The sequence below is a fragment of the Leptinotarsa decemlineata genome, unplaced genomic scaffold (assembly GCF_025532065.1).
Source record: "Leptinotarsa decemlineata unplaced genomic scaffold, Ldec_3_MD MMD2_tig00003192_RagTag_RagTag, whole genome shotgun sequence".
Classification (NCBI taxonomy): domain Eukaryota; kingdom Metazoa; phylum Arthropoda; class Insecta; order Coleoptera; family Chrysomelidae; genus Leptinotarsa; species Leptinotarsa decemlineata.
The window spans coordinates 1,792,672-1,810,454 of NW_027412582.1; the positions used below are offsets into that span (position 1 = coordinate 1,792,672).

The following is a 17,783-nucleotide window of genomic DNA, read 5'->3' on the forward strand; positions in this document are numbered from 1 at the left end:
ATCGATACTTATCTAAGCAGGTGGTTTTTTTCGGAGCTTTGTACATAGAAAGAAGAAACTGAATCCCGTTGATAATTTCTTATTGAGTCGAATTATTTTCTTTGAAAACTTTAGCACATTGAACTAAATCTTGTTTTTCAAACATTTTAAAGACTGTTGCTTTACCCCTCCTGTAAAATGCATACATCGTATCACACCCAGTTATTGCGTGTAAAAATAGTACATGATTTTGACTCTTTGGAAAAGACTTTGAGCTTTTCCTGGCTTCAGAAAGAAAATAGTTTTTTCAGGTGGAGTTCGAGCAGTAAGAAGTACGATTAAGTCTACATCTTCATCAACAACAATATTTTTATTTGTCAAATTAAATTGCTCTATAGCTGTTTCAATAAATAATCAGTACGTCGGCATCGTTATCAGTCTGTTTAACCAATATAATATATTTTCGTCAATAAACTTATCCTTCAACATTGAAATGAACCGAATAAAATGAACAACTTTTACAACTTTTTGACTCGTCGTATCTCAGAAACGGTGGCTCTAAGAAAAAAAGTATTGAAACATTTTTTGTACAAAATTTGTACAATTTTTTTTGAGGTTATTTTATGATAGAACTCACCGTTTTCCTGAAAATCGCGAAAAAGCAATTTTTTTCGAGATTTTTCCCTTTGTCCTCGAATAATTTTTTTTCCAAGCATCGCAATCATTCGGAATTTTAAAATCTTATTTTCAACTTTTTTTTGAACAATTACACGCATTTGCAGCTTGTTGTAAATTTATGTACCTTCACTCTTATATTTTAGTCTAATTTGACCGGACTACTAGACTCAACAGTTGTTGGAAAACACTGCACAGATTGCTTAGTCACTTTTAGCTAAGCATGTGTATGATCATCCACCCTACTCGTCAAATCTAGTGGAAAATCTTCTACAGAAATGCGTGGAGGAACTGAAGGAGAGTATATTGAAGGGGAAAGAAAAAAGTTACACCAAAAATCCTATTATATTTCAGTCAAACTTCGTTGAACGTTATCAATTAATCTTATTTGTGATCAAAGTGATCCAAATATCATCCTATCGTGAGCTCAAGGTCATATCATTACATGTATTATATATAATCAGTAATTTCATTTAGTCATACTGATAGTGAGTGTGTCCATAGTAGGTTGTGATAATGTCAGTGATACTGAGCGACGAGCAGAACAAACTTATCAACGCAATTGCTCTGCGGAATGGTTTCACTGGCGATTTCAAAGTGGAAACTAGCGCTGGATCTGCCAAGGGGGATAACTTTTTAGGGGTTATAACGAGGATTACCATCAAAAACGATCAGCGTAAACTCGAGTTGATTCTCAAAACAGCATCGACAAACGCGGCCTTGAGAAAAACGGTGTCTATCCACGGATTATTTTGCAGAGAAATAAACATCTACGAGATTTTCAGAGAATTTGAGAAGTTCCAAGATGAATACAATATCACAAATCGATTCACCGGTCATGCAAAACTGTACTGGTCTTCTAAAGATGAGGGAAATGAATGTTTGGTTATGGAAAACATAGTTGAAAATGGTTTCAGACTCTGGGACAAAAAGATTCCGATGACTCCTGAACACATCGCCGCTGTTTTCGTGGAATACGCGAAATTCCATGCGGTGTCGATGGCAATGAGATTCAAGAAACCCAGTTTCTTCGAAGATTTAACTAAAGACATCGTGAAAGATGTTTTCGAATCAGGTTCCAATGATCCAACTGGAATACAGCCATTCATAGATGTATTTATGGAGAACGGATCTAAAGCACTCGAAAGTGACACGGAATTGCAGAAAGTTTTGAAGAAGATGGTAAAGTTATTATCGGAACAGTTTCTGGAAAAAGTTGACAGTTCCGAGTGGAATTTAGTCGTCAATCACGGTGATTGTTGGTGTAATAATCTGATGTTCAAATATGAGGTAATTTATTTCTTTTACAGTATCTTTACAACCGAAGAAAAATGTATACTTACGGAGGGTCTAGTAATAATAATAATAATAATATGCTCCGGGGGATATTGAATCCGTTGTGGGGAACGAGAAGTACCGAATTTATTGGAACTATTCGTTCCCCACCCTCAGGCTTATACAAGCTAATAAGCCTGATGTAGTCCTTCTCGACCACCAGACCAAAACGATATTTGTCGTGAAGTTTTCAGCTCATGGCGAGACGAATATCGTCAGAAAAGAGGAGGAAAAACGGATAAAATATCGAGATTTTCTCTTCGAACTCCGCAGACTCTATCCAGACCACTGAAATGTTGGGGTTTCCAGGTAGTTCAGTTGAAACCAGTCATTACCAAGAGTTTGGTTTTATTCGTATTGAAGTTGACATCTTACATCGAAGAGTACTTACACACTGATGAACTCGTCAGAATCGGGGTTATACAAAATGGGTTGCTCATCACTCATTATCTAATTGTTATACACACATCAGAAAAGTCTAGGGATATTTTTATAACATACTGAATATCATAAAAATAAATGCACGAGGTCGTTTAATTTCGATTAAATTGGTACACTCGACCACCCTGTAGATTTCTATGGGTTGAACAAAGCCTGAAAAACGGTAACTTATCTTTTATCAAGTTTTTTACAAACTGTAGGTTTTCGGCAAAAATGAATAACTGAAAGTGTCGAGTTTGTATATTCTATGCAGTTCTTGCTCAGCAATTGAACTGGAAATATTGTGCTTTAACATGGAACGCCATCACTTACCATTGGCTGAGATGAATAGAGCTGTAGGGCTTCTTCAAGGTGGCATGCGACAAAATGATGTAGCTCTTCGTTTGGGGGTGTCCCAAAGTGTTTTCAGTCGATTGTGGCGGCGTTTCCGTGAAACTGGCAGTCCAGCCGAACAACATCCAGGGCGAGGACGCGCTACAACTGCAGTTCAAGACCGATTTTTGGTCTTAACCGCAAGAAGACAACCGACAATTACAGCACCTGAGTTGGTTAACGTGTTGCAGCAGACGCACCAGGTAACAATTGGCCGTGATACTGTCAGAAATCGACTGCATGAAGCAGATCTCCACAATAGAAGGCCATTTAGATGTCCACCTTTGTCGAGAGGCAATCGCGGTAGAAGATTAGAGTAGTGTCAAGAACATCAAAACTGGGATGCAAATGATTGGGCCACAGTTTTGTTTACAGACGAATGCAGATTTGGATTTCATCCAGATTCTCGTCGAGTAAGACTGTGGAGACGACCTGGAAATAATGAACGTTTGAGACACGTCCAGGAAGTCCACACATACAGAGGTGGTACAGTAATGCTATGGGGCGGAATCATGATCGGCGGCAGAACCGATCTCGTTTTTCAAATCGCTCCCTCACAGCTCGACAGTACCTCGACACCATTCTTCTACCTATCGTCCGTCCGTTTGCTGGTGCTGTTGGTGAAAACTTCCACCTAATGCACGATAATGCTCGTCCACATGTCGCGCGTCTAGTGACTGACTGGCTCACCAACGAAGGAGTTGATGTATTGCCATGGCCAGCACAATCACCGGACCTGAATCCCATCGAGCATGTGTGGGACATGCTTCAACGGAGAATTACTCCACATATGGGGAACATTCACACAACGTTTCAATTGAGAGAGCTTTTAATCGCTGAATGGGCAAATGTACCTCATCAAGACATTGACAATATCATTTTGTCGATGCACGATAGATGTAGGGCCGTAATAAACCAGCGTGGAGGCAATACTTTGTACTGATTCCAATTTTTTTTGTATTATGATTTTTTTTGGGGTGCCAAAGAAGAGCCATATTTTTTTTTTTAGTTTTGCTTATATGCGCACTCAGTATTTTTGACAATTTAATAAATTTTGTTGTAAGTTACATTCGTTTAATAATCACCCGTCAACTTTTTTTTCCCTAAAGCGATCTAAAAAAAAATTATTGCCATTTTTAAATATGTTTAAATATTCCCGTTGGGCCCATAATCAATATTCCAGGCGTCTTGCTTCGTCGCCTTCTTGAAGTGTGTGTAAAAAGTTTGGCTTGAAAGGTTTAATATTCTTCGCCTTGAGACATCTCCGAATAGTTTCTCGTGGAATATTCAAATCTAAAGTGGCATTCCTTATACTGGCATTAGGATTATTTCCAAAATATTCTAAAATGATTTGATCATTTCTGTTTCGTCTTTGTTGCACCAGTTTCATTGAATATTTTATTTACCGTACCGCAGCTAATACGAGGACGATCTGGATGTCTCTCATTAAATACTCTACAAACCTCTCTGGCACTCCTAACGTCATCTCCCGAAAGGCGTACAATTCTCTCTTACTCTCAATCTTGCAGCCATGACACAAAATAATTCGAAGAACTGTAAGGTGAATATTGTTGACAATATATGTAGCAGATTAAAAGCAGAACCTCTGATTCTATAGTTGTACAACTTCGATAATAAAAGCTGATGATTAACACAGTCGAATGCCTTGCTGAGATCACAAAAGATCCCAGCAGGGCATTCTCCTGATTCCAAATATTCAATAACTTGGTTAAAGAACGAAACTGCAGCCGTATTTGTTGAATGATTAATTCTAAACCCATGCTGATTTTCACTTAAAATATTAAAACCATCCAAAAATTTCAACAACCGTTCAAGGAAAGAATATTGAAAGATATTTGAGAAGCTTGACGTTATTGTTATGGGACAATAGTTATCCATTTCGCTAGTTGAACCCTTTTTATGAATTGGGATGATTTTCCCTGTTTTAAGGGAGTTGGGAAATGTTCCCTTTAAAAATGACAAGTTCACTAAAAAAGTCAAAGGTTTGATGATGTTGCTCAAACATTTCTTTAGAAGGAAGAGCGGTATATCGTCATTTCCTGCAGAATTTTTGTTTTTGAGTTTACTCATTAAGAGTGCTTCCATACTAAAAGCAATAATGATTGAGAGTAGAAGTAAGCCCAGTTGACAGCAAATCGGGGGCGTGCTTATTAATTTTTGAGAGTGTTAAGAATGAAAGAAAAATTCTTAGTACAATTAGTTAAAATATTCATAAACATTTTTTATTTATTTCATTAAAACTTTGCAATATCGTAATTTACCTAATCGTTGTAGTCATTAGGTGGGCCTTATGAAAACGGAGTAATAATCGTGGTAATTATAGTAGGTACCAAATAAATTAATATTAATAAAAAACACAATATATATATATACATATATATATATATATATATATATATATATATATATATATATAACTTTTTTTCACTATTGGGTTGCAGCAATTGATAAGTGAACTCTTTATAACTATTCTCAAGCTTTCGAGTAACTTAAACTCATCGTCAGGGGTACTAGAAATTCGTCACTGTTGCTACCGCTATCATCAAAGTGAATTATGATTGGTTCAATATTGTGTTCAATACGGTTGTCTACGTCCCACATTTTTTGCTCCTCTTTTAAAACATGCTACATGCATTTCTTCCAGTCTTCTGCAGAAACAGTTCGAATATCTTCTTGTAGGTGATGTTGCACGTCCACTAATTTAAATGTTCTGTTTTTTCGTGCCATATATCTTTTTACTTGCGCCCAGATTAATTCTATTGGGTTTAATTCGCAGTGGTATGGTGGTAACCTTAAAACTGTAATTCCACGACTTAACGCCATTTCATCCACTGCGAATTTTTTATTTTTGTCTGTGTGTAATTTTTTTAGCTGAAGTAGTTCTGCCTTTAAACTATCTTTGTTATATTGGATGTTCTTATTAATGAACCATTCTTGAATTGCTGCTTTTTTCCATGATTGTTTCGGTAATGGTTCTAAATGTCGACTATGGTATGGGGCATTGTCCATGACGATGACAGACCCGGGTTCCACAAGTTGAATGATGCCTTCAAACCATTTTCAAACACCTCCGCATTCATCTCTTCATGATAGTCGCCTGTTTTCTTAGATTTAAATATTAATTCACCAATTGGTAAAAATCCACTGTCGCTTCCTATATGCTTAACTATCAGACGACTACCTTTTCCAGATGGCTGTTTTAACCCAACTGACAAATCTTCAATGAAGGCTTGTCGTGCACTTGTTATATAACCATCCTGAAATACTTTTTTGACCGTATGTCCTTGGTTAACCCATGTCTCTCTCGTCCATGAAGTACAATTTTTTTTGAGCTTCCGAAATTCGTCAATTTTCCTTAGATAGTTTCTTCTCCATGCTATTATTACTTGACGTTCAATGAGAATGCTTTTCCTGTCAACTTTTCCGTACGTAAATTTCATTTCGTGTACAAGTTTCCTAAAAGTTTCTTTACCCATTTTTGGGACCAATTCATGATCGCTAAGTGCCTCCAGAACTGTTTGTAGTGTGGGCAGCTCATTTCTGAAAAAGAAACTGTGAATAGTTCTGCGTATACTGGTTTTGGCTTCTTCATCAACTGTGATTTTTTTTCGTCCGCTACTAGTTTTTGGCGTTTGTACGTCTTCATGAATTTCTGCTTCTCTTAGTATTTTGTAAATCGATGATTTTGGTACACCGGTATAATCAGAGCACATATCAATTAATTTATCTTTTGTAATTGTGGAACTTAATGAGGTAGAAATGCCCGGTTGGTTATTCGGAGGTACACACGTAGAATTACAGCACATATGCACAAAGTCATCTTTTGGTGGCTGATGATCTCTTTCAAGACAGTGAAATACTCGCAGTACAATTTGTTTTTCTCTTACTGACCGAGACTCTGACCGTTTTACCTTTTTCGACGTGGAAGGCCCGACCATGTCTCCCAATTTTTGACTAGTTTGAGAACGGTGTAGAAATATAATTATGTAACGCTTAAAACACTTATTAGCACTATTATTTTCACCAATTGTTATCACAACACGTCGATTGCTGACTAACTTAACAGTAAAACGTACAATTCACGCTGTATAATTCACAAACCAATGATACGCTCATGGCTGCAAGTACATTAGTGAGGACTGCAACGATGAGATGGAAGTTATGGTAAAGTGACAAAGACAGAAATATCGTTGCGTACAGTTGTAATGAATATCTAACACTATACAGAAAATAATGAATTTTAACTGATCAGTAAACAGTATTACTCATTACAAGCTCATTACTGATTTTTGTCATAAATAATACCTTTTAATCGTACTAGTATTGTGTATTATCTATAATTTGCCACAACCTACAACTCTACTGCTTACTATATTTTGATTCTGCTATAAACTGGTAACGTAAAATTTAGATATGACAACGCGCTTTACCCTCAATCATTATTGGTTTTACTATAGTTCTATCTCAGCAAAAGGATTGAGGTATATTGTGAAGTTATTGAATTGAATTTTAGGAAGATCTGTGGTTTCTACTTGAGCTTGATCAATTTTGTTAATGACTTCTGCTGGAGCATTTATGAAATAATTGTTCAGCAAAGTTGATACTTCACTAGCACTTTCATACACAACACCATCTTCAACGATTTCTATATGATGGTTTGGAGCGACTTTACGTTTACTCAACTCCGAGACGACCTTCCAGGAAGTTTTGTTTACATTAACTGAATTACTAATTATGTTTTGATAGTAAATTTTTTTAGAATTTTTTACTAATTGAGTATGCCTTTTTTAGCTATATTGTACATACTATGTAATTCAGGGTATTGAGATTGTAACTGATGCAGGTCCTTCAATTGCATACTACATTGTTTAACGTAACCTGTAACCCATTTCTTGTGTCGATTCTTTTTAATGTAACATTTTTTCAACGGAAAGTGAGACTCAAAGTGAAAAAGGAAATTTTCATAAAAAAGTTAAAGGCATTGTTTATGTCTAACATGTCAGAAAGATCGGTCCAGTTTTCTTGAAAAAGCGCTCTATTGAAACCAAGAATCGTCTGGTCTTTATAAAATCATCTAAAAGAACAATTCGTTCAGGCCAGTCTCAACACCCTACACAGTAGGTTAATGGACTGACACCTATCAGAAAACAACTACTCCCCTGGCTAATACCACGAAGGGCGTTGGATTATATCCGACAGGTGTCAGTGCAGGATTCTTCACTGAAGTTATTCCTGCATATGCTGTTGGCGACACAACTGCCGCAATAGATTTTCAATTATTGGAACACACTTGCAGACCGGTTTCGGGCTGTTTGGCCACTCGTCAGTGCAAGGTAGTGTATATCATCAACATAAAGTCGATGATTTCCGATAATTGAAAATCGAATTCCGTCAGAGTATCATTCCTCGAACTAAGCTGGAGACTACAACAAACAACAGGTTTGTCGTCGCTCCATCTGCCTATGAACGAGGTAACCAACTGCATATCCAAATTTGCCCAATTCCTCGTAAAAGGAAAGAAATCTTTCACGTATAGTCAGTGGGCATACTTGAAGACTGGCTATAAATCAAATCATCTAAAAGAACAATTCGTTCAGGCCAGTCTCAACACCCTACACAGTAGGTTAATGGACTGACACCTATCAGAAAACAACTACTCCCCTGGCTAATACCACGAAGGGCGTTGGATTATATCCGACAGGTGTCAGTGCAGGATTCTTCACTGAAGTTATTCCTGCATATGCTGTTGGCGATAAACTGCCGCAATATGTTCATTCGACATTCCTTGACCAAAGTTATCGTTAAGAAAACTTGAAAGTGAACTATTGTTACAAGAGTCATTGTTTGAAACTTCAACATCTTGTGATGTTTCTTGTTGATTATTACATAAGTTGCTAATAGTGTTGCCATCCTCACCTACTCTTATTAACCTATAGTCATTTTCAGTTTGTTGATGATCACTCTGAAATGGCTTAGTCAAATTTACATTTTGGAACAATTTTTTAATAAATTTTCTATTCCTAATATATGTTGCACCATTTTCTAACTGAATTTTATACTGCCTAATACCTATTTTGTCTAGAATTTTACCATTTTTCCAAGGACCTTTTGGTTTGATCTGAACTCTAACTTTCTGATTCACTATTAAATCATCTAAGGCTCTGACACCTTTTCTATCATGATACCTTTTTTGATATACTTTTGTTTCTTTTAAATAAGCATTATATTTTTTATTATAATTTTTTGTTTTGAAGTGAATATTAGCTTGAGGAAGTGTTCCTCTTAAATTTCTGTTCATCAATAGATTAGCTGGTGTCGTTTCTTTGTCTATAGGTGTATTCCTTAATTCTAAAAGAGCTAAATATGGATCTTTATCATCATAATGACATTTTTTCAACATGTTTTTTACAGTTTGTATGGCTCGCTCAACTTGACCATTTGACTGTGGGTATCTAGGTGAAACTCTAACATGCTGAAATTCCCACTTCTTGGAGAATGATTTAAATTCATGAGAAGAGAATTCTGGTCCTGAATCAGAAACAACAATTTTTGGGATTCCAAATCGAGCAAAAATTGTTTTCAATTTTGAAATTACATTATTACTAGAAAGATTTTTATTTAAATTTGCAATTTCGACATATTTTGAATAGTAGTCAATCACGAGTATATATGATTCATTCAGTAAGTGAAATATGTCACAACCTACTTTGTGAAATGGCAATTCTACTATTTCATGAGATACGAGTGGTTCTGATCTTTGAGAGTTTGCATTTGTTTGACAAATGTGGCATGATAACACCATGTCTTGTATATGTTTGTTCATTCCTGGCCAGTAGAATGATAAATTTGCTTTGGCTATAGTTTTATTGATGCCCATATGGCTATAATGTAATTTTTTCAATATTTCTTGCCTACATGCATTTGGAACTATGAATTTGTGTCCTTTATACACCAAACCATTTACTTCAGATATATCATGTTTGAATCTATGATAGAATTTTTGTGTTTCAGTTAAATGTTTTATGTTGTTAGGCCAGCCGTCTTTCAAATATGATTTCAGAGTCACTAACTCATTGTCTTCATTTGTTTTTCTTACAAGTTCTTTTCGTTTATTCTCAGTTACATTTAAATTAAATGAAATCAAACATACTTGGGCTTCGATGTCAACATCAAGGTTTTCATCAAAAACAGAATCTTTTTCAAATGCTCGTGAAAGAGTATCGGCTAATATTAGTTGTTTTCCAGGTTTATGTACCAATGAGAAATCATATTTTTTTAGTTGTAATAATATTCTTTGTAATCTAGGAGGACAAGAATTTAACGGTTTTTTTATAATATGAATTAGTGGACGGTGATCGGTTTCTATAGTAAAGTGTTTCCCAAAAACATATTGATAATATCTCTGTGCTCCAAACAAACAAGCTAAGAGTTCTTTTTCAATTTGACTGTACCTGATTTGTGTTTCCGTGAAGGCTTTGGATGCATGAGCACAAGGCATGTTATCCTGTAATAAGACTGCTGCCATTCCATTTTTGGAGGCATCTACTGAGATTGTTGAGTGTTTTTTCAAGTCAAAAAATTTTAAGCATGGACTTTTACTAACTATGTCTTTAAGATCATTAAAAGCTTTGCTGTGATTGCTATCCCATAAGAATAAAGTGTTCTTCTTTAAAAGTTGTCTGAGAGTTGAAGTTTTTTCTGACAACCCAGAGATAAATTTACCGAGATAATTTACGAGTCCTAGAAATCTTTGAACATCACCTAAATTTTGAGGTTCGGGCATGTTTGTTATTGCACTTATTTTTGAATCATCTGGTCTTAGACCATCTTTGGAGATGATATGTCCCATGTATTTTACTTCTGTAACTAAAAATTTACATTTGGTTCTATTGAATTTAAGGTTATGTTTTTTTACTAAGTCAAAAACTTGTTCTAGACGTTTATTATGTTCCTCAATTGTTTTACCTCTTACTATGAGATCATCTATGTAAATTTCAACACCATCTACATTTTGAAATATTTCTGCCATTCTTTGTTGAAAAACCTCACTACTATCTATTAGACCATAAGGTAATCTTAAGAATGAATATCGTCCAAAAGGCGTTGCAAAAGTACAAATTTTGGAACTTTTTTGTCAAGTTGAATTTGCAAAAAACCTTGAGTTAGATCAAGTGTGCTAAAATATTGATCTCCACTGAAGTTTACAATCAACTCTTCTAAAGTTGGAATTTTATAGGTGTGTCTCTTTATTACTTTATTCAAATCGGTTGGATCTAAACATAAACGTAGATCCCCATTCGGTTTTCTGACTATTACTACAGGCATTACCCAATCAGTACTGTGAGTACATTTTTCAATTATTTTTTGAGATTCTAGCTCATCTAAAGTTTGTTTGAATTTGTCTAATATTGCAAATGGGATTTTCCTCGCTGCGTGAATAACAGGTTGAGCATTTTCTTTCAAATTTATAGTATGAAAATTTTTTAAGCAACCTATGCCTTCGAAGCAAGATTTATTTTTTTCTAAGATATCATTTAGCTCCCTATATTTTAAAGGATTGTTTTCATTATAAGTAACTGAATCAATTTTTTTTATTAAATTCAAATCAATGCAAGTTTGCAGTCCAAGAATTGGACAGCTATTCATGTCTACTACATTAAATTCAATATTTTTCTGTTCATTATTATGAATACATGTAATACAGGTTTTTCCTATCACTGGTAAATGGTCCCGTGTATAAGAGGAAAGCTTTTAAAAATATTTTTGAAATTGAAATTCATACCTTTCAATATTTCTATAGGAATTATATTTACCATTGAGCCAGTATCTAATTTAAATTTTATTTTCGCTCCATTAATTTCTAAGTTTACCATCCACGAATCTTCTGAAATAATGTTTATTGCCTTTTCAACACTACCTACAAATAAAGGATTTTCTGAAGAATAAGCATAATCCTGATTAAGATTATCAGAATCATAATTGTCAAGAGCATGAACTTTTCTGTTAGATAATGGTTTTCTGTAATTTTCACACATATATGAGAAATGGTTTTCATTTCCACAATTGTTACAAATTTTACCAAACGCAGGACATTTTCCGTAACTGTGTGTTCGATCACACTTCAGGCATTTGAATGGTCCCCGTCTCTGACTGCTACCTTGACTTCTGTGAAATTGGTTTTTCTGAACTCCTTGATTCACTTTGGTGGTCCTATGTTGATGACTAATGCCAGCGTTATGTTTCTTGATATTTTTGCTTGCAATGAGATCTATTGCATTGAACTGTCCGTTGTCCAAACCATTTGTAATTTGTCGGTTATGTTTACGGGTATTTTCTATGTTTATGCAGACTTGTACAGCTTCTTCAAGGGTTTTAGCATCATCTTCTAGTAGTTTTGAGCGCATTTTTTCACAACACAAACCGCATATTAGAATGTCTTTAACTAGACTGTCTCTTAATGTCAAAAATTCACAAGAGAGTGATAAATTCTTCAGTTCAGTAGTATATGCCATGAGTTTTCGTCGAGTGTAGACGCTATTTTTGCAGCTCTGGCTATTTTTTAATTTTTGGTGATAAAAACAAATAGTTTGAAAAAAGAGCCGATAGTGGAGTGTTTATTATAAAGAAATACTTTTACATAGTTTTCTGCCGAAACTGTAAGTTTAGTTCTTTTATTAATTTTTTGCATCAATTGAATTGAATCAAACAAATCTTCATATAAAAATATCGAAAATGGTTTTTACTGAAAGACAAAGAGAAGAGATAAAAAGATTGGTTAAAGACATATCGAAAGAAGTGTTGCAAGAAATGCTTCAAAACAAGAAATTCGTTGAGGATATATCCGAAACATTAGCTGATAAACTGTCACAAAAATTATTACAAAAAGTTGAGGATTTATCCTTGCAAATAAATGAACATTCAAATAAAATTAGGACTATACAAGGGGAATACGAAGAGTTGTCCCTAAAAGTTGAAGAATTGGAACAGAAAACCAATAACTTCAAATTAAGGTTCTATGGTATTAAGAACGAAAATGTAAACGAATTGAAAGACAATATTCAAAATTTAATTGCTATGAAGATCGGAGTGCCTGATGTACAAATAAACTCTTGCTATCGGATAAATAGTAAAAAAAATAGAAATAAGGATCCTGTTATTGTTGTATTTGATAGTTTGAAGCAGCGGAATTCCGTCTACTTTAATAAAAAGAAATTGAAAGGTACAAATGTAGTCATAACCGAAGAATTGACAAGAAGCAAATACGATTTAATGGTGTTTGCTAAAGAAAAACTTGGAAAAACGAATACGTGGACCATAGAGGGAAGAATTTACTCATGGATAAATGGCAAAAAAATCCTTATTCAGAGTGAAGAAGATGTAAGAAAGTTATGTTGAGCCAGGGCAGCGACCTGAAAATTGTTTATATATTTCTCATTATTTCATTATTTTTAGCATAATTTATATATATTTTTTTTTCCTAATTAGGGTAGACAATTAATTAATCTTAAAGGACAGTAAAGAAATAGAGAGAATTGGGGATGGATCAGTACATTAGGGATGTTAGAATTAAAACTTTAGATACTTATACTGTATATAATATTGTAGAATATGAGGATATTTTAACAAAAAAAAATTGCAAAAATTCATTCAAGGTATTTAACCACAATATACGAAGCATTGCAAAGAATATGGATGAGCTAGAGATTATATTAGAACAGTTCGAAAATAAATTTGATGTAATAGTTTTAACTGAAACGTTTAAGGTTCAAAATACAGGTATTTTTAAATTAAATGGGTATAGTTTAATATATAATGAAGGTGATATAAACAAAAATGATGGCGTGATAATATACATACGTGATAATTTAAAGTACCATACCAATATCATAAACATTAACCAACTTAAAGTCATTGAAACAAATGTAACTGTAAATAATGAAAAAATTATTCTTACGTCAATTTATAGACCACCATCTACTGATATTAGTAGATGGTGGGCGGTATTTAGTGGCATCAAAATTTCTTACTGATTATCATTTCATTTTGGGTGACATTAACATTAACATATTAGATGAGGATGATCAGTTGGTGTCTGACTATTTGAACATACTTTATGAATTTGATTTTGTTTCAACAATAAATGGAATAACAAGAGATGCTTCAGGAACTTGCTTAGATCATATTTTTGTAAGAAGTAAAAATTATGAATTATCCAATAATTTGTGTGCCCCCTGTATTTATAATCTGCACTCACTGATCATTCATCGACAATTCTACATTTGCAACAGGGTGGCATTGGAAAAGACTATTCGGGACAGCAAATTCAAAGTTTATATACGAAAACTATAAATTATAATAACTTAAAACATTCTTTAAAGCATTATGACTGGACTACATTCTATGATATTCAAGATACAAATAAATTAGCTGAAACTCTTATGAAAGTAGTGAAAACGAATATAGATACTAATACTCAAAAAATTAAAATAAATGCCAAAAACAAACATCGAAAACAGTGGGTTACAAATGGTCTGGTAAAATCTATAAACAAGAAAGACACACTTTATAAAGAACATAAGAAAAACCCAAATGATTTATTTAAAAAACATGAATTTATTAATTATAAAAACAATTTGACAACACTGATCAGAACAGCCAAACGTAACTACTACCAAAATAAAATTGATGCATCTAAACATAATTCAAAAATTCTGTGGAACACTGTAAATGAACTCACAGGCAAAACAGAAACAAATAACAGTATAACAGAAATACATAATGTTCAAGGAAACTCTATCACTGATTCTTTTGAAATAGCTACGGAATTCAATAACTATTTTTCCAATGTAGGACCAGAACTTGCTAATAAAATACCGCAGACTTCAAATTGTAAACATTCTTACAAATCACTACCCCATTCAATTTTCTTGGAACCTGCAACAGAAGAAGAAGTTATTAACACCATAAAATCATAGCAAATGAGATTGCAATGAGATTATTTAATAAACAATATTATTTATAAAGGTGTATACCCTTCTTGTTTTAAATTATCAATTGTAGTCCCATTACATAGAAAAGGAAGTAAAACTGAAGTTTCCAACTATAGACCTATCTCCCTGATTTCTAACTTTGCCAAAACATTTGAGAAAATTTTGAAAATTCGTATTACAAAATACTTAAATAAATACAATTTAATATCAGAACATCAATTTGGGTTCAGGGAAGATAGGTCAACACAAGATGCAATCTCTTTTCTGACAAGCAAAATTTATAAATCACTAGATACAAACAAAAAATCGTTATGCATTTTCTTGGATGTTGCAAAGGCATTTGACACAGTGTCTCATAATAGGATGTTGGAAACTTTACAGGATTTAGGTTTCAGGGGCAGTGTTTATAATTTGATGGTAAGCTATTTAGCTGGAAGAAAGCAAAAAGTCAAAATAAATGATAAATTAAGTGAAGAAAATTTAATAACATATGGTGTGCCGCAAGGTACGGTTCTAGGGCCTACTCTGTTCACCATTTATATTAATCATTTACTTACCTTGAATACTGAAGGTTCCATTATTAGTTTTGCAGATGACACGGCTGTTTTTTATCAGAGTGAGTCATGGGCTGACCTACAACAAAAAATTAATCAAGATTTTATTCACATTATAGACTGGTTTGATTATAATTTATTAACTGTTAATTACTCAAAAACGTGCTTTGTTCCATTTAGTTGTTATGAAAATGTTTTACCAGATTTTAATGTTGTACAGTTACATGTCAACAATAAAATAATAGAAATAAATAGAGTTAGATATATAAAATATTTAGGTATAACAATTGACGATACTATGAAATGGAATATACATATACAAAATGTAATTAAAACATTAAGGCCTATGCTATATAAAATAAAATTTCTGAACCGATACTTAGACTTACCTGTGATAAAGATTGTATATTACTCTCTGGTTGAATCTAGGCTAAATTACGGAATATTGGGATGGGGTGGAGCCGCAAACTGTCATTTGTCCAAACTTGAGACTCTACAAAAAAGATTCCTAAAAATAATATTTAAAAGAGACATGTTGTATCCTACAAACCTTCTTTATCAAGAGGCTAAAATATTTGATATTAGTCAGTTGTACTACATACAGTTAGTGTATTTTCAATATAAACATAAACGTCACGATTATATAGACCACGTACATAACACTAGAAATAAAGTAAAAAAGTATGACAGAAGTCATATTAAAACTATCAAAAATATTGCATAGCTTATTAAACTGATTTATATCTGCTGAATTAACAATTGTATTGAATTGGGTATTACGTACTATTCAAAAATAAGTTTCCCGTGTACCAAATAAATAATGAAAATATGTATTTACAGACACCAGAAAACACCTCGAAAATCTCCAGAGTTTGCATCTTGGATTGGCAACTGTCAAAAATCGGCTCACCTGCCGCTGACCTGACCTACTTTTTCTTCGCCCACGGTCCAAAGGAAGTTCTTTACGACTATCAAAAATACTTGAAATTATATCATGACACCGTCTGCCAGATTTTGAGAGAATTTTCCTGCGATCCTGAAGATATTTTTCCCTACAGTCTCTTGGAGAAGCACTGGAAACATGCAATCGTATTCGGAGTGTACATGTCTACGACAGTGATGAAAATTATGTGCTGTGATTCTGATGAAGCACCCGATTTCGCGGTGGAATCGGAAGCTGGGAATAATATAATATCAGCTTTCTCATTCGAGTCTAGAAATCCTGATGGATATAATGAAAGATTCACAACTTTGATGAGGTTTCTGGTTGACACTGGTTTATTATCATAATACTTGGTTATATTATGATTAATTGGATAGATAATGAATTTCCACAGAATATACGTTAAAATGATCTGTATGATCAATGAATATCTGTATTGACCATGGTCACATTTCAAATGCGTGAATCAATTGAAAAAAATGTTTCGATAAAATGATGTGTTGTAACAATATTGCACAAAAATGTTTTTTCAACTTTTTGGAGAAATAAATTCCTGAATACTGTTAGGTTCTGGCGCTTTTTTTCATTGTCCCCATCCCCCTTTTATTTTTCGAACAGGTCAACTCAAGAAATTGAAATTTGGATTAGTGAAATTAATGCATGAATACTTTATTCAACGAAAGTAATTTTTTTGTAGTGGAAAATCAGTTTTCTATCGACCTTCTTTTGGGTATTTTGTTACCTTCCACAATCTGAAAAATATAAAAAGTATAATGGAGAACTTTTTAGTTCACCACGATAAGTTACTGCGTAAAAATTAAAGTATTTTTCACAAAGAAAATCTTCTATTTATCAGTAACTTGCAATAGCAAATAAAGAGTCAATTGAAAATCAAACGAATATACAAACTCAACTCAACTCAACTCAACATCCACCTACACCTTTCACAACTAACGTTATATCTTACATTCTAAGACTATCTGAAAAAATAAGACGAATTGTAAATAGATATGATGTTAGAACTACTTTCAAAACAAAAAATACACTGAGATCTATACTCACACATACAAAACCCAACAACACTGAAGAAAAAACCAAAAATTGTATTTATAAAATACATTGTTCTTGTGGTAAAAGTTACATTGGTGAAACCATGAGACCATTGAAAGTGCGTGAGAATGAACATCGAGATTACATAAAAAATAGACAATTGACAGGATCAAAATTATCAGAACACATTTTAAAATCAGACGGTGAACATCGAGTAGAATGGAATAAGACAAGAATGATTACCAATGAGCCTCATTCTAAGAGACGTAAGCTAAAATAATCAGCGTATATTCTCATATCTGGAGAGAATTGTATTTCGAATAGCTCCTTAGAAATAGACCGTACTTGGCTACCCATCTTGAAGAAAAATTTGGATAGTAGCGAAACGGCAACAGACTGATATCGGAGAGTACCTTGTATTAC

The 17,783-nt window shown here is 33.6% G+C and overlaps 1 protein-coding gene across 1 annotated transcript; it reads left to right on the forward strand.

Annotated features, from left to right (window-relative positions):
* Positions 1-1,120: 1,120 nt before the first annotated feature.
* On the forward strand, positions 1,121-16,876 carry LOC111507729 (uncharacterized). The gene is made up of 2 exons (XM_023163074.2): positions 1,121-1,944; positions 16,208-16,876. Exons 1-2 carry the CDS (start codon positions 1,171-1,173, stop codon positions 16,655-16,657), a joined length of 1,224 nt encoding a protein of 407 aa, XP_023018842.2. The 5' UTR covers positions 1,121-1,170; the 3' UTR covers positions 16,658-16,876.
* The last annotated feature ends 907 nt before the right edge of the window (positions 16,877-17,783 follow it).

Excerpts from the sequence above, each read along its gene's own strand:
- LOC111507729 (XM_023163074.2), top strand. The coding sequence starts at position 1,171 with ATGTCAGTGATACTGAGCGACGAGCAGAACAAACTTATCAACGCAATT. Across the intron at positions 1,945-16,207 it reads ATCTGATGTTCAAATATGAG|ACACCAGAAAACACCTCGAA; the intron begins GTAATTTATTTC and ends ATGTATTTACAG.